The 25,264-nt window shown below is 52.3% G+C and overlaps 8 protein-coding genes across 8 annotated transcripts; 4 read left to right on the plus strand and 4 right to left on the minus strand.

The window, feature by feature from the left end:
* Positions 1-725: 725 nt before the first annotated feature.
* J4E87_002885 (uncharacterized protein) lies at positions 726-1,718 on the plus strand (the record flags this gene model as incomplete). Its single annotated transcript, XM_049374519.1, is given in 3 exon segments — positions 726-873; positions 1,197-1,657; positions 1,677-1,718. 3 exon segments carry the CDS (start codon positions 726-728, stop codon positions 1,716-1,718), a joined length of 651 nt encoding a protein of 216 aa, XP_049235510.1.
* Positions 1,719-4,033: 2,315 nt separating this feature from the next.
* On the minus strand, positions 4,034-9,063 carry J4E87_002886 (uncharacterized protein; the record flags this gene model as incomplete). The annotated part of the gene is made up of 3 exons (XM_049374520.1): positions 4,034-7,054; positions 7,478-8,964; positions 9,012-9,063. 3 exons carry the CDS (start codon positions 9,061-9,063, stop codon positions 4,034-4,036), a joined length of 4,560 nt encoding a protein of 1,519 aa, XP_049235511.1.
* Positions 9,064-9,667: 604 nt separating this feature from the next.
* J4E87_002887 (uncharacterized protein) lies at positions 9,668-13,283 on the plus strand (the record flags this gene model as incomplete). The annotated part of the gene is made up of 2 exons (XM_049374521.1): positions 9,668-10,111; positions 10,161-13,283. The coding sequence occupies 2 exons, from the start codon at positions 9,668-9,670 to the stop codon at positions 13,281-13,283; spliced, it is 3,567 nt and encodes a 1,188-aa protein (XP_049235512.1).
* A 443-nt stretch (positions 13,284-13,726) lies between these two features.
* J4E87_002888 (uncharacterized protein) lies at positions 13,727-14,469 on the minus strand (the record flags this gene model as incomplete). The annotated part of the gene is made up of 3 exons (XM_049374522.1): positions 13,727-13,827; positions 13,880-14,304; positions 14,354-14,469. The coding sequence occupies 3 exons, from the start codon at positions 14,467-14,469 to the stop codon at positions 13,727-13,729; spliced, it is 642 nt and encodes a 213-aa protein (XP_049235513.1).
* Positions 14,470-16,674: 2,205 nt separating this feature from the next.
* On the plus strand, positions 16,675-17,702 carry J4E87_002889 (uncharacterized protein; the record flags this gene model as incomplete). The annotated part of the gene is made up of 4 exons (XM_049374523.1): positions 16,675-16,746; positions 16,803-17,136; positions 17,189-17,323; positions 17,380-17,702. 4 exons carry the CDS (start codon positions 16,675-16,677, stop codon positions 17,700-17,702), a joined length of 864 nt encoding a protein of 287 aa, XP_049235514.1.
* A 1,015-nt stretch (positions 17,703-18,717) lies between these two features.
* Positions 18,718-20,223, minus strand: J4E87_002890 (uncharacterized protein; the record flags this gene model as incomplete). The annotated part of the gene is made up of 1 exon (XM_049374524.1): positions 18,718-20,223. The coding sequence occupies one exon, from the start codon at positions 20,221-20,223 to the stop codon at positions 18,718-18,720; it is 1,506 nt and encodes a 501-aa protein (XP_049235515.1).
* Positions 20,224-21,006: 783 nt separating this feature from the next.
* Positions 21,007-23,184, minus strand: J4E87_002891 (uncharacterized protein; the record flags this gene model as incomplete). The annotated part of the gene is made up of 3 exons (XM_049374525.1): positions 21,007-23,026; positions 23,075-23,114; positions 23,172-23,184. 3 exons carry the CDS (start codon positions 23,182-23,184, stop codon positions 21,007-21,009), a joined length of 2,073 nt encoding a protein of 690 aa, XP_049235516.1.
* A 100-nt stretch (positions 23,185-23,284) lies between these two features.
* J4E87_002892 (uncharacterized protein) lies at positions 23,285-24,391 on the plus strand (the record flags this gene model as incomplete). The annotated part of the gene is made up of 1 exon (XM_049374526.1): positions 23,285-24,391. One exon carries the CDS (start codon positions 23,285-23,287, stop codon positions 24,389-24,391), a length of 1,107 nt encoding a protein of 368 aa, XP_049235517.1.
* Between the last annotated feature and the right edge of the window lie 873 nt (positions 24,392-25,264).

Below are 25,264 nucleotides of genomic sequence, written 5' to 3' on the forward strand. Positions count from 1 at the left end.
ACTGAAGACCTGAAGGGTAGGTAGTTGCTTCCCAATTGATTGCGCAAAGCGTCGTTGAGATCAGCATTTTCCCATGATGAGCTGTCATGGTCTTCGAGTAGCTGACACACTTGGGCGTCTGAAAGAGCCAATGGACTTAGAAGCTCCTCGCATGAGTTCCTGTATATACAGGCGATTGTCACAAAAGAAGCATGAAGATGCTCGAATGCTTCCTCGTACTTTTGCATACTCCTGATTGTTGAAAGCTATAATACGTCAGTCATCATCTGCCGACTTATCGAATCTTTATGTCATACTCCTTCGACGTAGTGCTCTAGAGCCAATATTACCAAAGGCAGCGATCCCAAAACTATTCCGGCTACTTCGAACCCAGACATGATACGGGAGCTTGTGTCGTCGCTGGTTCGGTCAGGTGGCAGACTCGGTAAAAAGGCAGCAAAACTGCAGTCGTTGTAGGTGTGGCCAGGATAACGCGATAATCCCAGCACATCATGAGTGCGTTATGTCGACGGAGAAACCTGTATGGAGAAGGCTGTAACGAAGATGTGGACTCGACGACCTCAGGATACGCAGCCTTGTCGCTAGGCCCAAAGAGCTCTAGCTGTCAGCTGGCCCACGTGGTGTAATGCATCGCCGTGTAACCTCGCAACCTTGGAATCTCAGCCTTCCGTTGTTATCATTAACTTCATCTCTCCTTTCGATCAACAAGATGTCGCTACGCGAAGATGGATAAGTCTATTGCCGAAGTTCACACTAGCTGTGTCTCCATTTTCCTTACCTTCATCAGCGTACTAGCCACTTCTCGTCGCTGGAACGACCAGAATGAAGCACAGAATGCCTTCGATAAGTACAGACTTTGGGCTGGAAATGTTGGTGCCATGCATAGTGGCACTAGGTATAAGTCGTCTCTAGACTATCGGCTGAGAGAGGCTTCCTTCTACAAAGTCCAGGTATTCAACCTTCATCGCTATTGTACATGCAGAACTCACAAAGATTTCAGGTTCTGAGGTTGATGCAGGATCTTTGCAGCTGTGTAAGACACCATGCCTCTTACACTGTCACCTGTTACAGTCAATCCTGTCGTGATATAGGAACGACGGCTAACCCAATGCTCATGCACTAGCTTAACAAAGGTAGCACAGTATTGTTGTATAAACATTTAAGATGTTGCTGACGGAAGCGCTGTTCAGCATTAGAAGCCACTCAAGTCGAGAACATAGCGGCTCGTAATCGGATTACGGATAAATTCGAGCCTTCAGATACAGACGAAGATGAGACCGACTCGTCTGATTCCCCATGGGAAGTTTCTTCCGACTCTGAAGTAGAATATCCAGGTAAAGGGAAGCTCCCGCGACAAACCCCAGACCGGCCAGTCCCCGAACCAGCGAAGCCGACAGTAGTAGACCCCATCAACTTCATCATCGACTGTCTTTGGAAGCTACCTATTCGCAGTCCTGCTCCTATCGATCGCATGAAGAAGAAGTACACCGCTGATATAACTGCATACTTACCGTTTGACATCATGTATATTAGGGATAAGTTCCCCAACCTCAACGAGACGGTTACTACCCGCTTAGCAAAGATGATATCGAGACGAAGGCAACTGATACAGTACCGCAAAGACCACACTGATGCTTTACAAGGGAAAGAGGTCACAGTGATTGACACTCCTATAGGTGCGCATGGTCGTCTACCCAGACCTACTGAAGGAGATATAGCAAGCGATTCAACACCCAGCTCGAAGGGCCCAAGTCAACGCACAGAGCTTTCCAATGCGACAACATTGAAGAAGCACCCTCCAATGGTATCATACTCACCGGCGATCGGACTATATACACCGTCAGTGTCCGACTTCGCCTCGTCTGTTGCATCCGAACAGACTGCAAATGCGATGACAATCAGGCTTCCGAATCGACCCCGAACAAAAGAAGGTCGGCTCTCGGAGAGATTTATATGTCCTTACTGCTCCACTGCTCAGGTCATCACGTCAGAGCGTAGATGGAAGTCAGTGATCTCAAGTCCCTACCGTCAATTACTTGGCTAACATCTGCGCACAAGGAAGCATGTCTTGTCTGACCTCCAGCCCTACATCTGTACCTACTCAGACTGCCAACTACACGAGTACCTCTTCGAGAATATTGACGATTGGTTTAATCATGAATCCCGGACCCATCGCGTGGAATGGTTCTGCAACACAGAGTCTCACCAGTCTTTTGTCAACATGAAAGACTTCCTGTATCATATGCGCACCGTTCATTTCGAGCCTCTCGAAGAGGCACAACTTCTGAGCTTGCATCGGGGATTGCAGCGCCCATCCACCGCTTCTTGGGGGACTTGCACGTTATGTGGTCAGCATGCAGATAGATTGAGGTCTCATCTCGCACGCCATCTTGAGCAACTCGCATTGTTTGCGATACCTCAAACGGACTATATGGCTACTGTGGAAGAGAACGATACATCCTCTAACGCCGCGCGGCAAGGTGTACCGGCACTCTCTAGCCTAGGCTCAACAAGGATAGCTTTGGATCCCTCAGATCATGACTATGGCTCGGAAGTGTCAGTCACTGGGTCTAGTATATCCCGTCAGGAAACACATCGTTCACGGACCGCAGTGGATGACCAATACGCCGATCAGGACAAGGAGTTGGCATTAGCCACGAGCAGCATGACCCCAGAGGAAGTGGATACTTCGTGGGATCAGATCACTTCTAAATTCAAAGATGCCCGAGTTGGAATATCCAACGAACAAAGAACAGAGTTGTATGAGCATCAGCCAACGATCACAGACGAGGCTCTCCGTAGAGAACCTATGGTTGCAAGGCTGGATGAGCAGAGGTTTTCGCCGGAGGGATCCCTTGAGCCCAGTCTCAACCACCGTGAGGCAACCGAGAAGGCACCGCTAACCACAAGTTACCCACCTACCCGAGCTACAATGCATTTGCCCTCGACTGTACACAATACCGTTCCTTACGTAGAACCTGCTACTACGCCGAGGCCCCCTCCATCGCTTCGAGAGCGAGTTAGCCGCATCACCTCAAATATCTTCTCCGCTTCCCGCAGCCAGAAAGAGCCGGACCGCAAAGTATCATCAAGACGTACGAGGTCTGCAGTACATAACAGTGAAGAGAAGTCCCGCAGGTTTCCAGAGGTACCAGGAGAAAGCCTACGAAATCCAGGTTTCGAACAAATGTCGTCACAACCGCGTCTCCGCAGACTGTTAGGAGAGGCAGTTGATTCTGATACAGGTTCAATGTCAGCGTGGAGGGCCACTCAGGCGCGTTTGGCACATGTACCGTCCTTGCGTAATTCCCGTGCGCCATCTGATTCTCCAGATCTTATCCAGCCTGGACCATCTGAGCCTGACCATCCCAGGGACAGCGTCAACGCCAAAGAAAGGCGGACATGGCGACAGAGGCTTTCCAAGGCGGTTGGAATCAGGCCCAAATCCCCTGAAATCTACCCTCGTGTAGCATACCTTTACGACCCTCCAGACGATCTTCAACACCGAAATTGATACTGGCTCCCTCGAACTTTCTTCAATTTCTAGAACGCGAGAGGGTTACCAGGAGTCGGAGCATTGATCCAATGAAAAGCAGCAAGCCTGAAAGAAGTACCGGAGTGGGATTGTCAATTCTATGGAAAGCAGCCAGCCTGAGAAAGGACGAACCTGGCGACAAAAATTGTCTAATGCTACCAAGAGCGGAAACAAGTCTACCAGTCCAGGTTCTGCAAAGGATTTCATGCCGGCACAGAAGATCCTTTGGGCTTGGAGGGCCCAAGCAACGGAGGAAGAGGTGCGACGTTATGGGGACCATAGCCTCAAGTAGTATAGCAACTGAACCTGACTACCTCATACTAAAGAACGGGACGAGCGAGATATGGAGTTGCCACAGTGAGAATTTGGACTTGAGCAGAGGCCACGAAACAGATGAAAGGAGGCACTGCGCAAAGGAAAGCGTTCTTTCGGTCTCTGAATATAGCACACACTACGATCCTACAGTAATGTACAATGCACCCCAAGCACTAGTCACAACTACACTCCACCCTGCAACGAAACAACACCCTTACACCTCCCACAAATCTCCTCCTTCTCCTCCTTGACAAAGCGCCAACACCTCGGACACTTCTCCCCACTAGGCGGGTGCACTAGCACCTTCGCCTTACCCAACACCCCCGTGGTATTCGAAAGCGCTTCCTCCTCCCACCACTGCGACCGCTGCTTCACCGTATCAGAATCCTCCGCCGTGAACACATTGTTCGCAAAAAACGACCCTGTTGGTGTCCAAAATCGAAGATCGCTGACAACAAAGAGGCCAGCGAGCTGAGTTTCGAGATCCGTTGGCGTGAGGAATGTAGGCTGCATACATTTCGTGAACTCAGCGTAGAAAATCTCCGCGTTGGTCGAATTTGGTAGGTAAACCGTCGCTGCGCTCTCGAGACTTGAACCGATCTTTTTCTCGGCACGGAGGCGCTCTTGTGCGATCTTGATGGCTGCGCCTAGTGTACTAGTTGTCTCGCTCATGGCCTCCAGACTAGCAGATTCAGATTCAGCTAGCGCAGGAAGAGGCGACCAAACCGCGCGCGCAGGATGAGCACTCTTCTCCTTGAGCCCCTCAGGAACGTGATCCCAAACTTCCTCTACAAGTAACGGACAGACTGGAGCAAGCATCTGCAATAGCTCATAGAAAATGAGACCCAAAACGCGCTGAAGTGTCTCGCAGTCCTTTGTATCGCCAGTGTACACCCGGTCTTTGAGTGTTTCGAAGTAAAACGCGCTCAGGTCCATGGAAATGTACTTGTTAATTGCGTTGACACCTTTGAAGAACTCGTATCTGCCGAAGTGGTTGTGTACTTCCGCGCTCACTTGTACCAGTCGGTGAACGGCGAGACGATCAGTAAGTTCGCTGAATTCGGCGATGGTGGGTGTGAGCTCGTTGAATGAAGTGAAGGGTGGTGGGCATGATGGAAGCGAGAAGATGCCTAGCAGCCATTTGAAAGTGACGCGGTATTTGTGGAGGGCTTGGTTTACGGACATCAGGACGGGCTGCCCGATTGTGACATCGCGTGTATAGTCGCTGCTTGCGGCCCAGAGGCGGAGAGCATCGGCGCCCATGGCATCGTATGTTGGTGTGTGCTTAGCTGCTGGGTCTTGCTTGACGCCTTTTTGCTTCTTTCGTTTGACGGGTGGGAGGAGTTCGCCGGACATGATTTGGGATGGGGAAATAACGTTGCCGAGAGATTTGCTCATCTTGCGGCCGTCGGAGTCGAGCGTGAAGCCATGGGTGATCAGGGTCTTGTATGGTGCTTTGACGGTCTCTGTAGAGTAAGGCTGGGTTGCCACGTGGGTAAGGAGGGATGACTGAAACCAGCCGCGGTGTTGGTCAGTGCCTTCAAGGTATACATCGGCAACAGGCTTGTCTTTTTGCTGCGGAAGGAGCTTCCAACTGGTGCCACTATCGAACCAGACGTCCATGGTATCTCTACCGCGTACGTATGTTTCGGTGAGATGCTTCGGCTTCCAAGCTGGATCGTCGTGCGAGTCCGTCCACCAGGCGTTGATGCCACGTTCTTTGATTACCTCGATGATATGGTCGATGGTCTCAGAGTCCATGGTCGCTTTTAGTGTGTCGCCCTCGACCTTGTACAGGGCAGGGATAGGGACACCCCAAGCACGTTGTCGCGAGATACACCATTGACTCCGTCCCTGAATAAAGCTCTCTAGACGACTTCTACCCGTCTCAGGCATGAAGTTGACGTCGGCAATTGCTTTCATCGACGCGTCCTTGATACCTTCTACGTTCGCGAACCACTGTTCAGTAGCGCGCGTGATGACAGGTTCCTTCGTTCTCCAGTCGATGGGATATTTGTGGCGGTAGTTTTGCTTGCCCCGAAGCATGTCCAGCGTCTGGAGATAGTTGCATACAGCATTGCTACCCGACTTCTTGATATCAGCGACAGGTAGACCTTCCAGAAGCTCGGGTTGTTCCGGAAACGCGTCCTTGGTGAAAGCACCAGCATCATCTATGGGAGCAAAAGCTGGAACGTTGAGCGCCATGCATACGTTGTAGTCATCCATACCATGTCCAGGAGCGAGATGGACTAGTCCAGTACCTGAGGAGTCGGTGACAAAGTCGGCATGGATTATCGACTGTAGTCCATTTGCCTTTTGAAACGGATTCTCGTACTGAACTTGACCGGCTAGATCTGCGCCACGCACATCTGCGATCACTACTTCGAGCTTCCGCTCGAGGATCTTCTCGTACTCCGCTACTCGTGAAGCTGCGACCAGGATCAGTTCGCCGTCCTTCTCGGCATCCTTGACTACGCAGTATTGCATGTCCTTGTGAACCGCGATCGCCTTGTTCGCGGGCAGAGTCCAGGGTGTGGTCGTCCAGATGACTACGCTAACGTCACGGTCTACCTCCTTCAAAGCCCCGTTCTGTAAAGCCTCCGAAAGATGTACTGGGTATCGCACAAAAGCAGCTAAGCTCTTGTGACCCTCATCGTACTCCAACTCAGCTTCCGCAAGGGCTGTTCGCGAACTCGGGCTCCAGTAGACGGGTTTGAACTGCCTGTAAATCAAGCCCTTCTCAAACATGCTCTTAAACACTTCCAGCTGTCTGATCTCGAAACCGGGCTCCATCGTCTGATATGCGTTGTCCCAGTCGCCCATGACAGCCCATTCCTTGAAGCCGCGCTTCTGTTCTTCAATCGTCCGAGTCGCCAGTTCGCGCGCAGCGTCACGCACGCTTACTGGGTCGGCTTGCGCCGCATCCTTCTTTTGCGCCTGGAGAGCTTTGATCTCGATGGGCAGACCATGGCAGTCCCAGCCAGGTATATATGACACCTTTTTCCCTTGCCCAACCTGGTGCCTGCAGATGATGTCCTTGGTGATCTTATTCAATGCATGCCCAATGTGCAGTGGCCCATTGGCGTATGGCGGCCCATCATGCAAAGTAAAGGTCTCTTTTGGCGCATTGCCTTCCGCCTCGCCTTTCTGTCCATTCAACCGCTTCTCCAGGTGTCCATAACGTAAAACGCGTTCGGGGCTCGCCTGCCACGAATACAGGTCATCGGTGCATCGTCGTAGGTAGGTTGGGTTCGTTGACGCTAACGGTCGCGGCGGGAAACTAGATTTTGGCAGTCGGAGGGTGTTTGACCATGATGCGCGGAGGATGCGTGTTGGGGTTAGCATAATAGCATCATGGGCGGGCGAATCGGCGGGGAAGTGTTAGAGTTCCAATATTTCTGGATCCATAGATGGGCTCGGTGATGGTTCGGCCGTAATCGGCGATGACGCGGAGATAACGTCCGATCATTGATGCTCTGCTAAGTATCAACACGGCTGACGAAATTATGAAATTTAAGGAAAAATGCATGTGGTGAGTTACTGCATTTAGCTCTATAGTACTGAAAACCCTCTGCAGGTACCAGCAGCGACACTCATATCGTATCAATACACGGTCAAGGAGCTCACAGCTCCGTTCTTCAGTACCTCAAACACCATGCCCGGAAATCCAAATAGCTCCACGTTTCCAACATCCGCAGCGCCCTCCATCAAGACACTTCCCGCATTCGCAAACTTACTCTTCTTCCCGGAACTCTCTTCCCAGCCTCCGAGAAGCTCGCAACTACTACCAGGGCTGTCACCCCAGCCTCTATTCAAGGCCATGCCGCGTTGCTGCAATCTCTCTTGCTCTTCATTGTCATAGTATGGCTTGAAGACTTCCTTTAGCCGACCTGAAATATCTCCAAAGCCCATTTCCGAACTAAGGGGATCGCGGTACATGGCTGAGGGTACGTGCTCGAGTGTCCATCTGCTTCGTCTGTGCCGGTTAAATTGGTACGAACCAGGCACGTTACCGTGGAATATGATCTTGATTGCAGTGAGGTGATTTAGGGGTTGCGCGCTGAGCTCGCCTTGCGCATGTAGTTCCGACTCGTGTCTCTCCGCAGTGGGAGAAGGTGGGGAGATCTGCGTAGGTTGGGAGATGAGAATGTCAAAGCCATGATGATAGTAATTATAAAAGTGCTCAGCCGCTGCGACTTCTCGCTCTTGAGCTTCCAATGCGGCCTCATCATCATCTTCCCAAGCATCTTCGTCGTCGCTTCTGACCACTGAGCCGTGGTCTGAGTCATCATCTGGAGTGAGGCCCCCAGGCGAGAGATCTGACGCGTCACTTGTCCTCCGGTCTTTATGTATTGATAGACGATGATCGTTCTTGCGGTAGATGGAGTCTGGGGCACCAAGCTCCATGATCAAATCCTGTGGCGTTGTCTCGCTGAGAACGATCCAGAATGGAGGACTGGAGCGCCTGACGAGCTCTATCCTACCCTCTCCGTGTACCTTGACCGTCTCGATCTCGTCTGGGCCACCATCTTTTGCTTTGCCTAGGGCCAACGACCTCGGATTCGGCGGTATTGCTGTGAATAATGTTCCACGGGCTTTCTGCCATGACTCGCCGTTGAAGACCGCCATGGATGTTGCAGACCCAGTAGCTGACGAGGACAGAAGCGAGATGAAGTCCTTCTTTGGAGAGTAGGCGGAGTGTTGAACTGGGAAGTTGAACGCTATCCCTGGATACGATAGATTGTATGTGCCGCTCGCGTTTGGGTCTTCGGATTTCGGGGGGATGTACTCTCCGCCATAGGTCGGTCCCAGCAGCTTGTCGTAGACATGTCGAAACCTTGGGCCTGATACGCCGCCCGAGAAGCCTCCTTCACCGGGCTTATATACGTCGATGTCCTTGTATACCAACTTGGCCTTTGCGAAATCGAGCACTTCGATGAGGCGCAGGCGCTGGTCGGGGCCGTCGAACTGTAGCCGCAGACCGTTGTCAGGGAGGACGACTTGTACGGGTGATGATATGGGTCGTAGTTCGTCGTGGTAGAGTTGGAAGCGTGGGAAGGCCTTGACTTCGGCTTTGATCGTCGTCAGTACCTCGTGTAGGGAGCAACCGAGGGCTGTGTATCAGTCAGCTTGGTAACTGGGAAAGATGGTCGCAACGGACTCATGAAGCCAACACTGCGCCCAGGCTGTAACTGCATGATGCCGTCTTCCATGGTGGGTATGTAGTAATTGTATGAGTGGAGTGAGTTGTTGTAGTGTGTCTGTCAGTCGATGTGCTGCCTAGCTCGTAGATAGCGAGGAACTCATAGGCGCGTGCTGTGTCCACGAGGACAAGGCGCCGGGTTCATCCGTGCAGCCCCAAACACAAGAATAAAGATCAACGAAGCCGAAGTGAAGCGATACAATAATCGACGTTGTGACAACGTTCTAATCAATGAAGGACAAATCGTAACACGATCGCGGTGAGTGAGGGGTGGCGGGGCAGACGCGCAGGCAGGTAGTTGGGTTGACTAGGAGCTCCAACGTTTTGCACAGGGGGAAGCTAATGATATATCATTTGAATGTATTGCATCGGCTCAGTGATCAAGGCATGAAGACAAAATGTATACGGAGATGTGGATGGAGATGTGCATGCATGCTGCATTGACGTAGCGCGCCGTGTTCGCGATAGCTGATAGCGCGTGGTCTGTGCCATTGAGCTAAGCAGGATCCCTGCATGAACATGTTTACTGACTGTTTACGTGTGCAGGTTCCGCAACACCAGACGCATGTCACCCTAACCCGCATATCCACGTCCACCACCCCCCGAACGTCGCCATGTCTGGACTCCCGCGGCCAGGACCGCCGGTCAAGCGGAATACGACGAGCATGCGACCTCCCACGACGCGCCCGCCCCATCTGGCGCGTGGCCGTTCAGCGACACCCGCCATGGACGGCCGCTCATCGAGAGCCGAATCAGTAGCTTCGTCGGCGCGAGCTCCACGATCATCGCCTTTAAAGCGCAAGATAGACTTCGAAAGCGAGGGAGGAGAAGAGACAAACATCAACGTGGTCGTCCGGTGTAGAGGGCGCAATGACCGCGAAGTGCGCGAGAACAGCGGCGTCGTCGTGTCGACCAACGGAATCAGGGGCACAGCTGTAGACCTGTCCATGGGCCCGAGTGCGCTGAGCAACAAGACATATCAATTCGACAAGGTCTTTTCTCCCGCAGCCGACCAGGCCATGATGTACGACGAAGTTGTGGCGCCTATTCTGGACGAAGTGAGTTGGAATGAGAGAGTAGTGATTACCTCCGCTAACGAAAATTTAGGTCGTCGACGGCTTCAACTGCACAATCTTCGCATACGGTCAGACCGGCACAGGAAAGACCTACACCATGACTGGTGACATCTCCAATGTCCTTCCTCTGCCAGACGCCGCCGGTATCATTCCACGCGTGCTTTACGCGCTTTTCCAACGCCTCGAGACTGACGAGATCGAAAACTCGGTCAAATGCTCTTTCATCGAACTTTACAACGAAGAACTCCGCGATTTGCTTTCACCAGACGATGCGACCAAGCTCAAGATCTACGACGACAACAGCAAGAAGGGCTCCACCACCACCATGGTCCAGGGTATGGAGGAATGCCATCTCAAGACTGCTGCCGAGGGTATCACAATGCTGCGCAACGGCAGCCACAAGCGACAGGTAGCTGCGACCAAGTGCAACGACCTCAGTTCGCGAAGTCATACCGTCTTCACCATTACCGTCTACATCAAGCGAACGACAGAAGATGGCCAGGAATACCTCAGCGCCGGAAAGCTCAACCTCGTCGATCTTGCGGGTAGTGAGAACATCCAGCGCAGTGGTGCTGAAAACAAGCGCGCAGCAGAGGCTGGTCTTATTAACAAGAGTTTGCTAACACTGGGTCGCGTTATTAACGCACTCGTCGAACGCAGCTCACATATCCCGTACCGAGAGTCAAAACTCACCCGCCTGCTGCAAGACTCGTTGGGCGGTCGAACAAAGACGTGCATCATTGCGACCTTGTCGCCAGCGAAGAGCAACCTCGAAGAGACGATATCCACCCTCGACTACGCATTCCGCGCGAAGAACATCCGCAACAAGCCGCAAATGAACCAAGCCATCAACAAGAAGACCCTGCTCAAGGAGTACACAGCCGAAATCGAGAAGCTAAAGAGCGAATTAATAGCGACCCGGCAGCGCAACGGTGTCTATCTTACACAGGAGAATTACGAGGAGATCACAACAGTCAGCGAATCGAGACGAATCCTTAGCGAGGAACAACGCGACCGCCTTGAGACCATGGAGGTCAACCTGCGCAACAAAGTGGAGGATCTGTTCAAACTCACGACAAATTTCCAGACCTTGAAGAAAGACAACGAACAAACTCAGCTAGCTTTGGAAGGCACCAAGGGCATCCTAGAAAAGACTGAGATTGTTTTGGAGCACACACGCCAAAACCTTACCGAAGAGGCGGAACTGCGAAAGGCGCATCAGAAGACTGAGCAAGAGCTCGCAGAGGTCGGGAAAGAGATGATTTCAACACTCGGCAAGACCACATCAGCTATCGACGGTTTACGGTCGAAGATTCGACGGAAATCAGAACTCCAATCGCAGAACCGACGGAATTGGAATTCCTCCCAAACCCAGGTTGTCGACACTACCCGTATGGTTGAGGACCGGATAGAGGAGCTTCAGCAACAGCAAGAACAGCTGATGAACGCGATATCGGAACGTATGCAGGCTTTTGTCAGAGATGAACTTGAGCAGCTTGGCACCTCGCAGTCTTTCTTGCAGGAAAAGATGGAGGCATGCCAGACTTCCGAACAAGAAGTCAACGGACAGACAGCTCAAGCGCGCGACCACATGAATGAAGTTCTGGAGGAGATCAGGACTCTTCGAGAAGACGTCAAGACGAAGATCGGCGCAGGCCTCGATGAGCTCTCAGCAGCGGCAGAGACAATCTCTGCGAACATCATCACGGAACTCGACGCCTTCCACACGCAAGTACACGCGTCCTATGCGGGGCTCGGACGAGACTTCAAGACCACCTTTGACGATCTAGTCAAGGATTTGAACGACCAGCAAATCGAGAACGAGCGACTACACCAACAGGTCGTAGAGGCCAACGCAGCCTTGGTCGAGGCGAACAAGACATCTCAGGGCCAACTTGAGAAGGTCGTGAACGAGGAGAAACAGAAGTCGGCCGAAGACCGCCAACAACTGCTCTCTCAGCTTACCGCCATCATCAACGCAAACGCCGACGCGCAAGAGAAGAGGTTAGACGAGAAGCTCTCGGCTGTACGAGAGGAGATGAATGCCGCCAATGCTACGTTCGAGACGAGGCAAGATGCTTATGCTGATGGCGTTATTGCATGGTCAGATAAGTCTAGAGACATCCTGGCGGGTGTATCCAAGTCAAGAGATGCCGTCAAGACCAAGATCAAGTCAGACTTTGCAGCCGCGACCCAGCATTCCACTTCGATCAAGGACACGACTACTTCCGTCCACGAGAGCACTGTCAAGACTGTTGAGGCTCAGATGGCACACCTGGACACTCAGCTTCAATCCTTGGATGACATCGTAGCCCGCATCCGCGAACAGAACAACACCCACCACACCGCCCATACAGCATCGCTGGCCGCTTTGTCGTCAACAGTAGCAGCTTCATACTCTAGCATTGGCGATCATCTATCCACTTCATTCGATCGCGTTCAGTCTCTTGAATCCGACATGTCAGCGCAAGCAAACACGTTGAAGGAGACTTTGCCATCGCTTGCTGCAGATGCGGACATTCGGGCACCGCTACACGAGCTCCGCGAGGTCGTCGGGTCCCAGAACTTGATCGAATACAATCCCACTGGCGAAACACCCCAGCGCGTCTCCTACACCATCCCCTCCACCCTCCCACGCACCGAAGCACACGAGAACATCCTCTCTCGTCTTCGAGACCGCCCCGCACCCGTCGATACCACCACACGTAGCCCTTCGAAGCAACCCATCTTCGACGACGCCACAGGAGCACTCAACCTCTCATCTCCAACCGACATATTCGCCGACACAAGCAAGAAGCCCATTTTCTCGCACTCCATCAGTGCGCACGCCCACACCATCTCGCACCTCCCCACAGGCAACCCTTCTTCCCTACGGGAGCTAGATGTTAACGTGGTGGCGCAGGAAGCTCATACCCAGCCACTTCCCCATCTCGCATCCCAGTCTTCTTGCGATTCGCTGAACGGCGGCCCTCCGAATAAGAAGGCGCGAACCAATGGCGATGATACAAGTAAGCTTCCGATGAAGAAGATGACGAGGAAGACAGTTGGTGTCGCTGGCGATCGTGGGGATAGGGAGAATATTACGAATTTCGGTAATAGCGTTGGTCCGGGTCTTGCGGCTGGGCGGAAGTTGAGAAGTCATGGGAGTGGGTAGATGCTGGGATTGTGGTGGTGTATAGTTTTGGCGTTTTACCCCCGTGTTGGGCTTTTTTTGCATAGTCACGGCGTTTGATGTGGGCAGCGGCAGCGGTATATCTGTCTTGTCTACTTGTTTTTCTTCTTCTGCTGGCGTTCGGACACTGGGTTCAAAAGGCTGGGCATACATAGGCGTAATGACATTCCGAACTTCTTACCTTTATCATGATTTCTGGTCACTCTGTAACACGTTTCCGGAATCTTTGGATCCGCGCTGGTGAAAGCAGTCCGGCCCTACTTGTGGCACAGTCACAATGCCGTGTGCTCACTTTCTGCCTTAATCACTTCTTTTGCGCTTGAGGTTGAGTTTTTCAATGTCTAGCTATACAAATTCTCCTGTCAACATCTGGATACCTTACAAGGCCAGCCAGACAGCTAGAGATACACTCGCGAAAGCTCCCATTATCGCCCGAGAAGACGAGAATCCATGCACAGCCGCGCCCAATTCCGAATGCAACCAGCACTTGCGGTCTGACCTCTGGTCGACTGAGGCAAGATTGAAACTATTGAGGGGGTAAGGTGTATTGCCACAATCACCCTCATCAGCACTCCAACAGCTGTACCCAAACCAATTCAGCAAGTTTTGGTCATCGTTAGGATCGAGTTCAGAGCAGTCCTCCCCTCCGTAGACGGTAGCCATCATATTTGAGAGATGGCCCTCCTTCCATATGTCGTCATAAGCCTGCACTACATGGTGGCGGTATAGGACCCGAGAGTAGTTTGCTGATCTGTCGTACTTGTCGGCGTTGAGAAGCGTCCAGTATATACCCGCTTGTTCGTCACCAAACCTGTTAGAACCGAGGTTCCATGTCTGGTTCACAAAGCCCTGCGTGGCGTTTCCACCAAAGAGGTCTCCAAGACTGAAACAGTGGGGGACGACGGGAATACTACTCGTAGTGAAGGTCAAGGCGTCGCGGGAGTCGTAGTAGTTACACGTGTCGTCGTGGCCATCCTTGAAGAAACGGAGCGTCAGGTTCTGACTATCGAACGGTTAGTTGACTTGTGCCGATACATGGGGAGGGCACAAACTTGTATGGGCTTAGTTCTTGCCCATCTGCGTTCTGGGATGCTTGTGCATGTGCGTGGAATGGAGAAGAAAGTATGGCTAGCAACGCCGATCTTTTGATGACCTGGAAGAGCTGCATTGGAAATGCTGAAGCAGGAGGTTTAGGGAGAGTTTCGAAAACAGCAAGAATTGTCAAGTCTGAATACGGTTCTGAACGAGTCCGCTCTCAGTAGATGCGAGCGTGGGGGGCGGCTAGGGTGTTTGTACTCCATCTCCAGACATCGCTGCATAATAAGGCCATCCGCTTCTTGCCAAGAGTAAGGCATACTCATGGGACATTTCGTCATGTGTCACACTGCGGCTTATTGCATGTAAGGGCTCAGACCATCTCACCGGCTAATCGGTTGGAACGGAACGTTTCCTTGTCGCTTCCAGTGTCTGAAGCTGTCGCTGGTCGCGTAGATTCGTCGGTTGCAGCTGCTCTTAGCACTGTCGTCATTCGTCCTCTCTTAAAACCCGACTCATGTACGCCCCAAATGACATCGCTGGGTCATAACAACGCACATATTCTTCCTTAGCGTTGCGACGTTGAGGCGGGGTTGGGTGGCACGGTCGACCCGATCATTGTCTGATTTTGGGATTGGTGTTTACCAAGACCCCAGACGGGGTGCCTCGGGGCGCCTTATGTAGCCCCCACAACCACCACGTGCCTGCTTCGATTAGTCACGGCGGCAGCTAACCTTAACCACCATAAGCAACAAGACTTTGATCCAACGTCCGCGGTGTATTCCGGGGTAATCTTCTGCAGGGCGTCTTGTGTGGGGATCTCGCTTCAACCATGCGCCTCGTCATTCGTCGATGAGTTTCGGGCGTAAGCCGTATTGCCGGTCGAGCCTTACGAACTCATAGTAAAGAACGAATCTCATATAGAGATTGGCGAGACGATGACGTCTTGACACATAGTTATGCTGGGTAAACGCACGAGGGATAAGCATGTACGCCCGGAAGACAAGCATTTATGCGGTGCTTAAGTTGAAGTCATCCATTCAATGTTGGCGTGTGAAAGTATCTATGTAATGCTCTGACACAATGGGTTTCCAACAAGTCCGCTCCAGAAGGCTTTCCGTACACGCTTCAGCCACTTCCATAGCAGTTGTACACAACAGTTCCTGTCACGAGTGGTGTTCCAGTGCAGTACCCTTTGCAGATCTGATCGACTCTGTCCCCTTCCTGTTCAGTCAAGTAGCAGTCTTGTTCACATTCAGCGCCTAAACATAGGGTGTCAGCTCGTTTACCTAAAGGACCGAAGCCGGCAGTTGCTGTTACATACCACCCTCGTATGGGCCGCCGTTGCTGTCGGCAACATCGCCGTTGACGCAGGAAGGTACATCGTTTTGTCGTTTGACCGAAAGTGCGAGAGAGCTCGTAAGCAGAGTACTGATCAGGGCAAGTGAGAGCTTCATGGTGGCTTGTTGGGGTCGAGTGGTCGATCTTGTCTCGAAAGAAGAAGTGGAGCTGGTAGAGAAAGGTGTTGCTGAGCATTGAGTCGGTGGGCGAGGTGGGTTATAACTGTCCCGCGGACTTGGCAATTCGACCTCCATCACAGATTAGTTGCTTTCCACCGGCGCTTCCGAGGAGATGACAGGGCGTACCGGTGTCGCTTTTTCCTACTTTCGTCATTAGTCCCCGGTTTTCTAGCGATCCTCCAGCTCCCAGGCAGACTACTGTTCTAACCGGTAAGACGACATCACTCAACATTACCATTCGGGAAGGTCTTGATATTTGCGTTCATCAGTGTCTTAGAAGGATGAGATACCCAGAAGGCTACGGCAAATCAAAGGTCGGCCATATCATAGGCAGCATACCTAATGTTCGTACAGGCTGACAAAGTGAACAAGCCGAACCTCCACTTCGCATGGATAAAGTATTGGCAACAGTTGGGGGCCGAGCACATGTTGTCAACGAAGTTCTGATTTGCTATTCGATTTGAGACATGTTACGATGGCATGCCGAAGTTCCGGAGAAATGTCACCATGGCTCCATAGTGTCATGGATAGCAACAAGCACTGCTCAAGCCGAAGAGATATAAAAAGTCCTTCTGTGAACCAAGCACTCATCACCCAAACCGGACTTCTCCCTCTCAGTTAAACGGCTTTGAACAACTATCATATAATCAGCTTTCGCGCAAGTTTCAACATGGCTGCCTCGGTTCTCACAGCCATTGGGCTCGTGGCTGACGCATTGACTACGGTTGGGTTTTTCGAAGCCAACGTCCCAGGATCAGCACCAGAGGGTGCAACTGTCAGAATCAAAGGTACAGCATCACAAGAGAACTAATATCTTCATGGTAGTTGCTGACACACTCTTCACTCCTGCAGCCGGTCTACCCGACCTTGGTAACGACGGAGACAGTCTTGTGAGTGCTACGTCCAAGTATGGACAACATAGAGTCCGCTGCTAACAAGAGGTTAGTCTGGCTCGATCAACAAGGTCTATTCCTTCTCCCAGGTAAACGGATATCAGGGTCAAGCTGATGGCTGTGATATCGGTTCTGGTGGAATTTGCGACCGCACCATTGACGCGGGGGTTGGGGGCCAACGAGCCAAATACGTCAGCATCTCGAACAACGATGACGCGACATGTATTGCCTGGATCACCGTGACGCAGTTCGACGGCACTTTCGGTGGTGCATGGACTGGCGATATTGGATCAGTCTGTGGCCAATCCTGGTACGAGAGCGTCGAGGTAGCGGGACGCCTAGACGACGGCGGCGACTACGTCCCCAGGTGCACTTGGATTGATGCAGGTAAATGACGGTCGTGGCACACATGTGATACATACACTGACTTCGTATCTAGACCATACCAACGATATTGCGGCTGCTTCTCTGAAGTTCGATACCTCCGCGTATGGTGAAAACGTCAACGACACCGCGAGCAGCAACGCAGGATGTACATACACGATCTTTGGCCCAGACAGTGGCCCTATCGCTGGTCAGTCATCCCCTTATACCTACCGCGCAAGGACTTTCTCTAACATTCGTGTTCAGACCAACCTGGCGCCAAGCGTAGTGTCTCTGAGCGCCCCCAGTGGATGACCGAGGCACTTGTCGTGTCCAACATTGCAAGCCACTCAGCGAAGGGACTTTGTGAATCTGCCACGTCTTGGGGACCGGACTTTGTTGACGCACATGGAAACTTCTGCGATATGGGCTCTAAGACTCTCACGCCGCTCTGCTCCTCGCAGGATGTTGATGGGTGTGTAGATGTGGACGAAGACGAGAGCGCTGTCGTGAAGCGCATGAGCGTCGCGAAGCGCACTACCAGCGTCAAGCACAAGTCGTACAAGAAGATTGCCAAGTGGGGATTTTAGATGACGGCCTCTTGGGCAACCTTGGGAGAGGAGGTTTACGTACATTTGCGGAGTTTACACTCAATTACGCTCATTACTAGTGACATTTGACTTTTACAATCTATCCCACAACCCTCGCAAGTGACGAGGTCATGTTTTGCCGTCCATGACTCCTTCTTGCACGACTTGCATGACTCTGCGATAGCAACAACGACGTTAACTGTCGCGCAGAAGATATGTGGCTGTATCGTAGCATGTGCTGCCGGGTCGCAGTTTCCAAGGTTGAGTCCCGAGGTCGTCTTGCGTATGATCGTCTGAGTAGCCAAAGTAAACGCAGCCACTCGTCATGAGCGTGGTCTAGGATGCCAAACGTCCATCATGCGGACGAATGCTCTCGGAAATTCTCGATGTCGAGACAAAAGAAGAGGATTCCGGGAACTAGAAATTTAGAGTTGTTCCCCTTCCGCCTGCCGCTGCTTCCGTGCAGGGACCCGTTGCGCTAGCCTCTCGCAATGGCCACACGTCGCCTCACGAACTCAAGAAGCCTCGGAGGATCGGTAATGAGGCTGGCAGCGGGCAGTGTTGGGCACAGCCTGGGTGTCGACGAAACCTTAAATTGTTGCGCGTACCGCACCCACTATAGTTCCCACGAAGAACCTTGAAAGCCTCTATCGCCGATGTCACAATTTGCGTACCCAGGCGCAAGTACTTTGGCTGTCAACTGCCGAAACAAAGTAACACTTTTCTGAACGCCATTTCTTTAATGACGCACTAGGCGATGTTTTTTCGAAGAAGGAAAGTTATGATCGAAGCGACGTAGACTAGATTGACTTTAGTATCTGGGTATGCAATTCTCTCCTTCAGGGTTCATCACTCGCTCGACGACATCTTTCGTAAATGCAGGAACCGTCAACAGATCACAAAGCCATATCTTTACCGTTGGTTCACCTTACCATGAGCTCGCCATATGTCTATTCCGTATTTTCCAAAATCCTAAAATATACAAATAACACCGTCATCATGCATTCACCTTCTATCAACTATCAAAAAACTCCGCTTCTTTGTCCATCAACGCATCCAGCTCATGGTCCTTCAAGCCCACCAAATCCATCTTAAAATGCCAATTATGCCACCCAATCTGGCGCTCATACCTCCCGATATACCCCTTGACCAGCTCCCTCCAAGACTCCTTGCCCAAATCCGCTAACCTTTCATTCCTCATATCCACGACCACCGTCTTCCCCGGCGGCGATCCCTCCACAAACTTCACCCTCTCCACACCCCCAAATACCTCCATCATAACCCTAACCACCATCGCAACATCCGCCTTCGGAATCCCCTCAATGTCAATAACAAGTTCGCGTAAATGCAATTCCTTGGCAAGAGCTCGCAACTGACAGCGCCAAAACAGCGGTAAGCCCGTCCCGCCATTCGGCTGCGGCGGCTCTAGAAACTCGAAAATCGCATCCGAGGCTAACCAGCGCACGCAATGAAGCAAAGCATTCTTCCCGAAATGGAAGGCCAAGCGTTTAATGTGGGGACGATAAGTCGGGCCGCATTGCCAGAGGAAGTTTGTCGTTCCGCTGAGGCCGAAATGGAAGGTCGTGCTGCGCATTATGTATGGGCGCATTGTGTCGTGGATGCCGCGTGAGATGCGTAGTAAGGTTGATAAACTGATGGCTCTTTCGGAGGCTCTGGCACAGTTCCTGCGCGCGTCGTTGGTGAGGTCGTAGTCGCGGGTAAGTCCGGCGGCGGTCATGAGGATCATTTCTTGGAGTTCCGTGGGTAGGCGTTGGAATTGGTGGAAGAGTGGTTGGATGGGTACTGTGTCTCGTTTTGAGGGTGGTGGGCCAAGTGCTTGTGAGCGGACGCGGAAGACGTAGTCTGCTGTATTGGCGACGCAGTGGCTACTCCGACCTGGCAAGCGCGCAGCGAGGTGTCGGAAGTAGAGTCTGTTGAAGTAGTCGCGTGCTGAGAGCCATCCTGAGCCGAAGCGGATGACGAGGTTGTAGTAGCTGTTTGAAGAGCCGGATATGGCTTCTGGTGACGGCCATGCCTCCTCTTTCTTGTCCTCCGCGAGCTTCATCTCGCTGCTGAGTAAAGCCATGCTCCTGCTCTTGATATCCCGTCCCAGTTCTCTTATCTTGCCGTTTACGCTGTCCTTTTGCGGTCCAAAAAGCTTAATAGCAACCGTCTTCCTATAGTCCGTAAAACTCGAATCCGTCAAAATACAAGTTACACTTCTACCCAATTCCAGATTTTCGTTGTATTCAGGCTCGGAAGGTAGTAAGCTGAGTTTTCCTTGAAAGAAATTACTCGATTCGTGGCTCAAGTGCCATCGTTTCAGATGTTCCAAGAACGATTTTCGCCGCTGCTCCTGAAACGAGAATTTGCTTGATGGGCTGCGTGGAGATTTAGTTGTCTGCGAGGTAAGAGGTGGTTTAGGGGTCTTGAAATCGGCCGAGGTCAGCGTGGACGGTGCTGGCTCCGTCGTCGGTGTTTTTGGGACACTAGTGTCGCAGGTGATGCTTCCGCGAGTCATAGTTTTGGTAAGTGAACCGTGACGAATAACCACCCTAACGTCAATTGAGCGGTAGGTTGATCTGGTGAGCTGCTGTAGGAGTAGTGAAAGAAACTGTGTCAGATATCTGGTGATAGTTCCAGGTTTGGTTCAAGCTAGTTTGTCGTGTAACGTATTCCCGCCGGTTCCCGTTTTGCAATGTAACAGGGTCTTGATTAGAACGAAGCGCACGTTCAACCACGTAATCTTATAAATGTTTGCTTTTTCTGGTAAAGAGTTCCCTGATAGATACAGGACGCAGGATTGTGATTACGTCGGTTGAGTTGCCTGGCTTTTGGTTTCTGGAAAGGCAAGAGCGCCGGTACTGGCAACAATGGCTCAGCGAACGGATAAAGGTTTGGTAGAACTGTCAGGCGAGAGCAAACCGGCAGGCTGGGGAGTTAAGGCCGTAGCCCATGGACCCTGTGATGCGCACAGGCAAGTTCCAGCACGCCAATATCATTTAGGTGATGCACCTTTGCGTAACCGTGCATGAAAGCGGGCGCGCCTTGGCATATGCAGACTAGTCGCTTGACCGATGTTAGACGACACGCGACTACCCCAGGTGTTCTTGCCAAATAGCACCCGATCGTATATGAGGCATCATGATCAGCTTTTCAGATGCTGTTGTGCGTCCGCAGACATGAGGAGATTGAAGGGGTGCAGATTATGAGAATGGTAAATATCATATCGAAGGTGGCGATAATGCCGGGTATCTTTCCGAAAGTACACACAAGAAACTGCATCCAGCTATTCGCTGTGCAATCAGGCTCTTCCCTCTAGAAAGCCTGCAGCTCTTTCCAAGAGCCTGTTAAAGCCCTTTACATTGGCCAGAAGGCCACCACTTCGAGAAGTGACGTCATTGCCGACCATTTGGAGCAGCATAGGAAGGGGAATATTGGGGCCCTCCTCTTCCCTCCCATCTTTGCGTGCCTTTTTCCGACCGTTCTTTATCGCAGCCTCAATCTCAAACATGTCATCACTGAGGGTATTTCTGGCATCTACCTCGGCCTTCTCGGCGTTGTATCGTGCTTGGACATCGTCCGTTTCGATAGCAATCTCTTGTCTGCTGTCCTGAAGACTGAGGATCTCCCTACGAAGCTCAGCATTATCGCGTTTGAACAACTTGATCTTCTTGAAGTTGGTGCTCAAGAGATCATTTGCGTCCTGCAAGTCGAGTAACTTCTCGTTGAGGCTCTCCTTGAAAGAGAGCGAGAGATTGATCTCACTTCGATATTCCTTGCGACGGGTGGAGTCTTGTGAGGCTTGCAGCTTTTCGGCCATACGGCCCAAGCGGTGGTCGATGGTTTCTTCTAAGATGGTACGCGTGGTGTCTGCGACTGTGATGCCTCGGACGGCAGAGCCCTTGATGCGCATGACAGAGATTGTATGCTTGGGCCCTAAGAATTTCTGGCGCTTCCGAGGCGGTTTCTCTGACGTAGGTTTGGCGCGTTGTGTCTGCTTGGGAGACGGGTTTCTCGTTTTGGGTCGTGGAGTGAGTTCTGCCTCTTCGGGCTCCGGCTCTTCGTACACGTCCGACTCTTCATCCGCACTGGAAATTTCGACAGCGTCCTGATTCCGTGGTGTAGGTTTGGGGGAGTGTATAGATGCTTGTTCATGGTCAGGGGAGACATCGTCAAGAACCTCGCTCACTTCTTCCGGTGTTGGCTCCTCGCTGTTTGTAACTTCTGGCTCGCGTACAGCTGGCGCTGCTTGAGGTTCGCGTTCCTGGACTGCGACTTCTTTTCTGGGTCTGCCGCGCTTGGCAGGCTTCGTCGCCGTGGTTGCGGGGACCTCAACCTCCTTGGGTTCCTCCACTACCCGGCGCGGTCTTCCTCGTTTGGCTGGCTGCGGCGGAGTGGCTTGCTCTTCAGACTGTTGCTCTTTCAGGTGCTGTGGTGTCGCACCATTCGCTACCGGCGTTTGCTGGATTGGTGTCGGTTGGCCGAGTGAGGAGAGCTCGTCTGCGTCCATTTCAATATCTTCTTCTGCGGTTCGCTGCGGCCGTGGCTCGCTCCCAACCACCCGCGGTGTAGATCCATTGAGCTGCGGCGATAGCTCATCTTCGCTCTCTTCGTCCACTGAAGCTGCAGCTGGTGTCTCGAGAATAGCGCCGAGTTGTGAAGCGGAAGAAGTTCTGGGTTGCCCGTTTAGAAGTACGCTGGGTGTAGCCGGGCCAGGATCCGTAGAACGCGATCGCCGTAGTGTCGGCCGCCGCGATACAGCTGACGCTTGCTCAACACCCTCGGTGGCAGGCGTCTTTTTTCGGGCACTGACAGGGGTTGCGCGTATTTGTGACGATGCTTGGGGAGGCGTTCGTTTGATGACGGTAGACTTGGCGAAGACCGTCTCGCGTGCAGTACTGGCGCCCTCCTCTAATATGGATAGCTCATCTGGTACGTTGTCTTGTTCTTCGCGTATGGGTAGAACCGTCCCAACGATCCTCCTGCTTTGTTCGATGGAGCGCACGGCGTCCTCACGGTCAGGGCTTAGCTCATCCTCTGCCGCGTCGTCTGGGCCTGGCTGCGCATTTGGTGAGCCCCGCTTCCTCTTGCCCAACTGAGGGGTCACCGTGTTTTCTTTTGGGGTAGCTTTCCGCTTTGATGTACTGCTACGCTGAATCGACGCGCTTCTCTGCCGTTGTGCCGAGCCATTTGCGCTCCTGGGTGTCTTCTGGGCTGGTGTTCGTCGCGGTGATTGCTGGGGTGGAAGAGAGGGTTGTTTGGTCGGTTGCGAACTGAGAGCGCCGAAGTTGAAGCCAAAAGACGCTTGCACAGATGAAGGCCTGTCGTAGTCAGCGTTTGCATGTCTCAGGAGTTCTCGAGTGTCTTACCCAGCACCGCGCACGCGCTGTTGTCGATGTTCGCGGCGATCTAGAGACGTGTGAGTATGAAATTCGGATTATGAATCCTTGAACAGAACGAACATACCGACTGGCGCCATAACAATGTGTGTCGTAACAATTCCTCGAGTTGATGTCGTCGCCGTCGCGTAATCGAGTCGTTGTTATGCCCGGGCGCATCTGAGGCCAACGCGCTAAGACATGCTCGGGTGCTCGGACCCCCGACCCATGTTCACTGTCCCCGCAACTTGGGAACTTTCACCTGCTCACCTCGCGAATACGAATCTATACGCCGACGCAACTATGGGCTGGCTCTGGGGAAGCGGGAATAGCTCAGGCGGGCAAGACCAACTCGATCCATCTCTCCGCGACTTCCTCAAAAAAGAGGCGCCCACTGGCCCGAAACCTTCATTACCCTCCGCTCCCAAAGAAAAGCCCGCCGAATCGCCAACACCCACACAAGCGCAAGCGCAAACACAGACCGATCCCGAGAAGCCATATGTGCCACCGCAATCGCAATTCCAAGATGGCCGATACGCCGACCTCTGGAAGACCTACACCCCACAGGACGTCGTCAACAACCGCGGAAAGTCGGAACAAGACAAGTTACGAGACCTCGTAGACGCCTACAATGATCGCAAAGCCTCAATCGGACGAGTCGCCATGGAGAACTGTGCGCTAGAATACATGAACCAATTTGAGTGTTTCCAAAATCCCAAATCATGGTGGTCGGCAGGAACCATGTGCATCGGCGAGTCGCGCAAGTTCAACCGCTGCTACGACATACAGTCAAAGTTCTTGAAGGCGTTGGGCTACATGACCATGGACGAGAGGTCACCAGAAGAAGACGAGCGGATACAAATGCACGCAGATAAACTCTACCAGCGCATGATACAACAGGAGGAGGAAATGGAGAAGGCCAAGGTAGAGGGACGGCCAGTGCCCAAATTCGAAAGCATATTGTCGAAACGGAATGTCGCGGAAGCCATGAGCGGCGTATCATCGTCAGGGAAATCAGCTGTGCCGATAGCTGAGATTGGCAAATCGAGTAGCAGCATGGACGATACCGATGTGTGGAAGCAGATCAAGCCGGAAGTACGGGAAGAGTACCAAAAGAAGCTAGAGAGCCTGTCGCCCGAAGAGCGCGAGATCGAGAGGATGGCTATAGTTGGTGAGATTAGGGCGCAAACTGGTGTGGCAAAGCAGCTGGAACAGACATTTATCGAAGAGCGGGTAGCTCGTATGAAGAGGAAGGAAGCTGGCCAAGCAACAATTGGCGACACAATCAAGACGTTGTGGGGATGGTGACCACTGCTTGAGAGGTGTAAGTAGATTTTGTTTCGATGACGTGTACGATCAATTCATTGGATGAGATAACAGCAGCCATATCGCGAACACATCCGCGCACATTTCCCGTCCATACTCACAGTGCACAGTCATCGCAGATTGCATGTCGTGCGCATTGACAATGCGATAGTCTCGACTCTCACAATGCCGCGACACAGCTATAGATTCGCTAGCTCATACTTCCCACCACCGGGGTACCAGAGCCACCAACCGGAAGCTGCACGCCCACTCACTCCAGGAATCTCGAACCCCTTCCTTCGACACCTCCGCCACAATGCAGCCTTACTCTGACCACAAAGACACTTCCGAAATGCCATTCAGCATAACGGACACATTTCTCGTCCTCATCCTCGTCTTCCTCCACATCTTCATCTTCTGCCTTGCATTCGAGATATCGCGTTGGTCGAGGAGCAGAAGGATCGATTACGAAATGGCACTGGTCGATGATCAACCGCTTCGTGTTGAAGTCGATAGGTGGCTGGTCGTCCCTGCTCAAGAAGAGCCAGTGCCAGAATATTGCGCGATTGATTCGAGCCCGCCTCCACCGTATATCAAAGATGTCGATCTGGATGTCTTTGTTGTAGAGGTGGACGAATAGGACGGCGAGGCTGTGAGTGGTTGAAGATTGGCGTACCACGCTAGTGTGGCTACGATCCGTGTTGCAATATACGAAAATACTTTTTTAAGCCAGGAGTATACATCGCCTTAGGCGGTACTCACCTGTAAACTTTTAATATTGTGTATGCAGCAAAACGCGACACCATTTCTAGTTCACCATGGTTACACTCATCGCTTTAGTACTAGGAGGAGCGAAGTAGCAAGTCCCCACTGCCT

Source organism: Alternaria ethzedia (assembly GCF_023757985.1).
Source record: "Alternaria ethzedia strain BMP 0044 chromosome Unknown scaffold_5, whole genome shotgun sequence".
NCBI lineage: Eukaryota > Fungi > Ascomycota > Dothideomycetes > Pleosporales > Pleosporaceae > Alternaria > Alternaria ethzedia.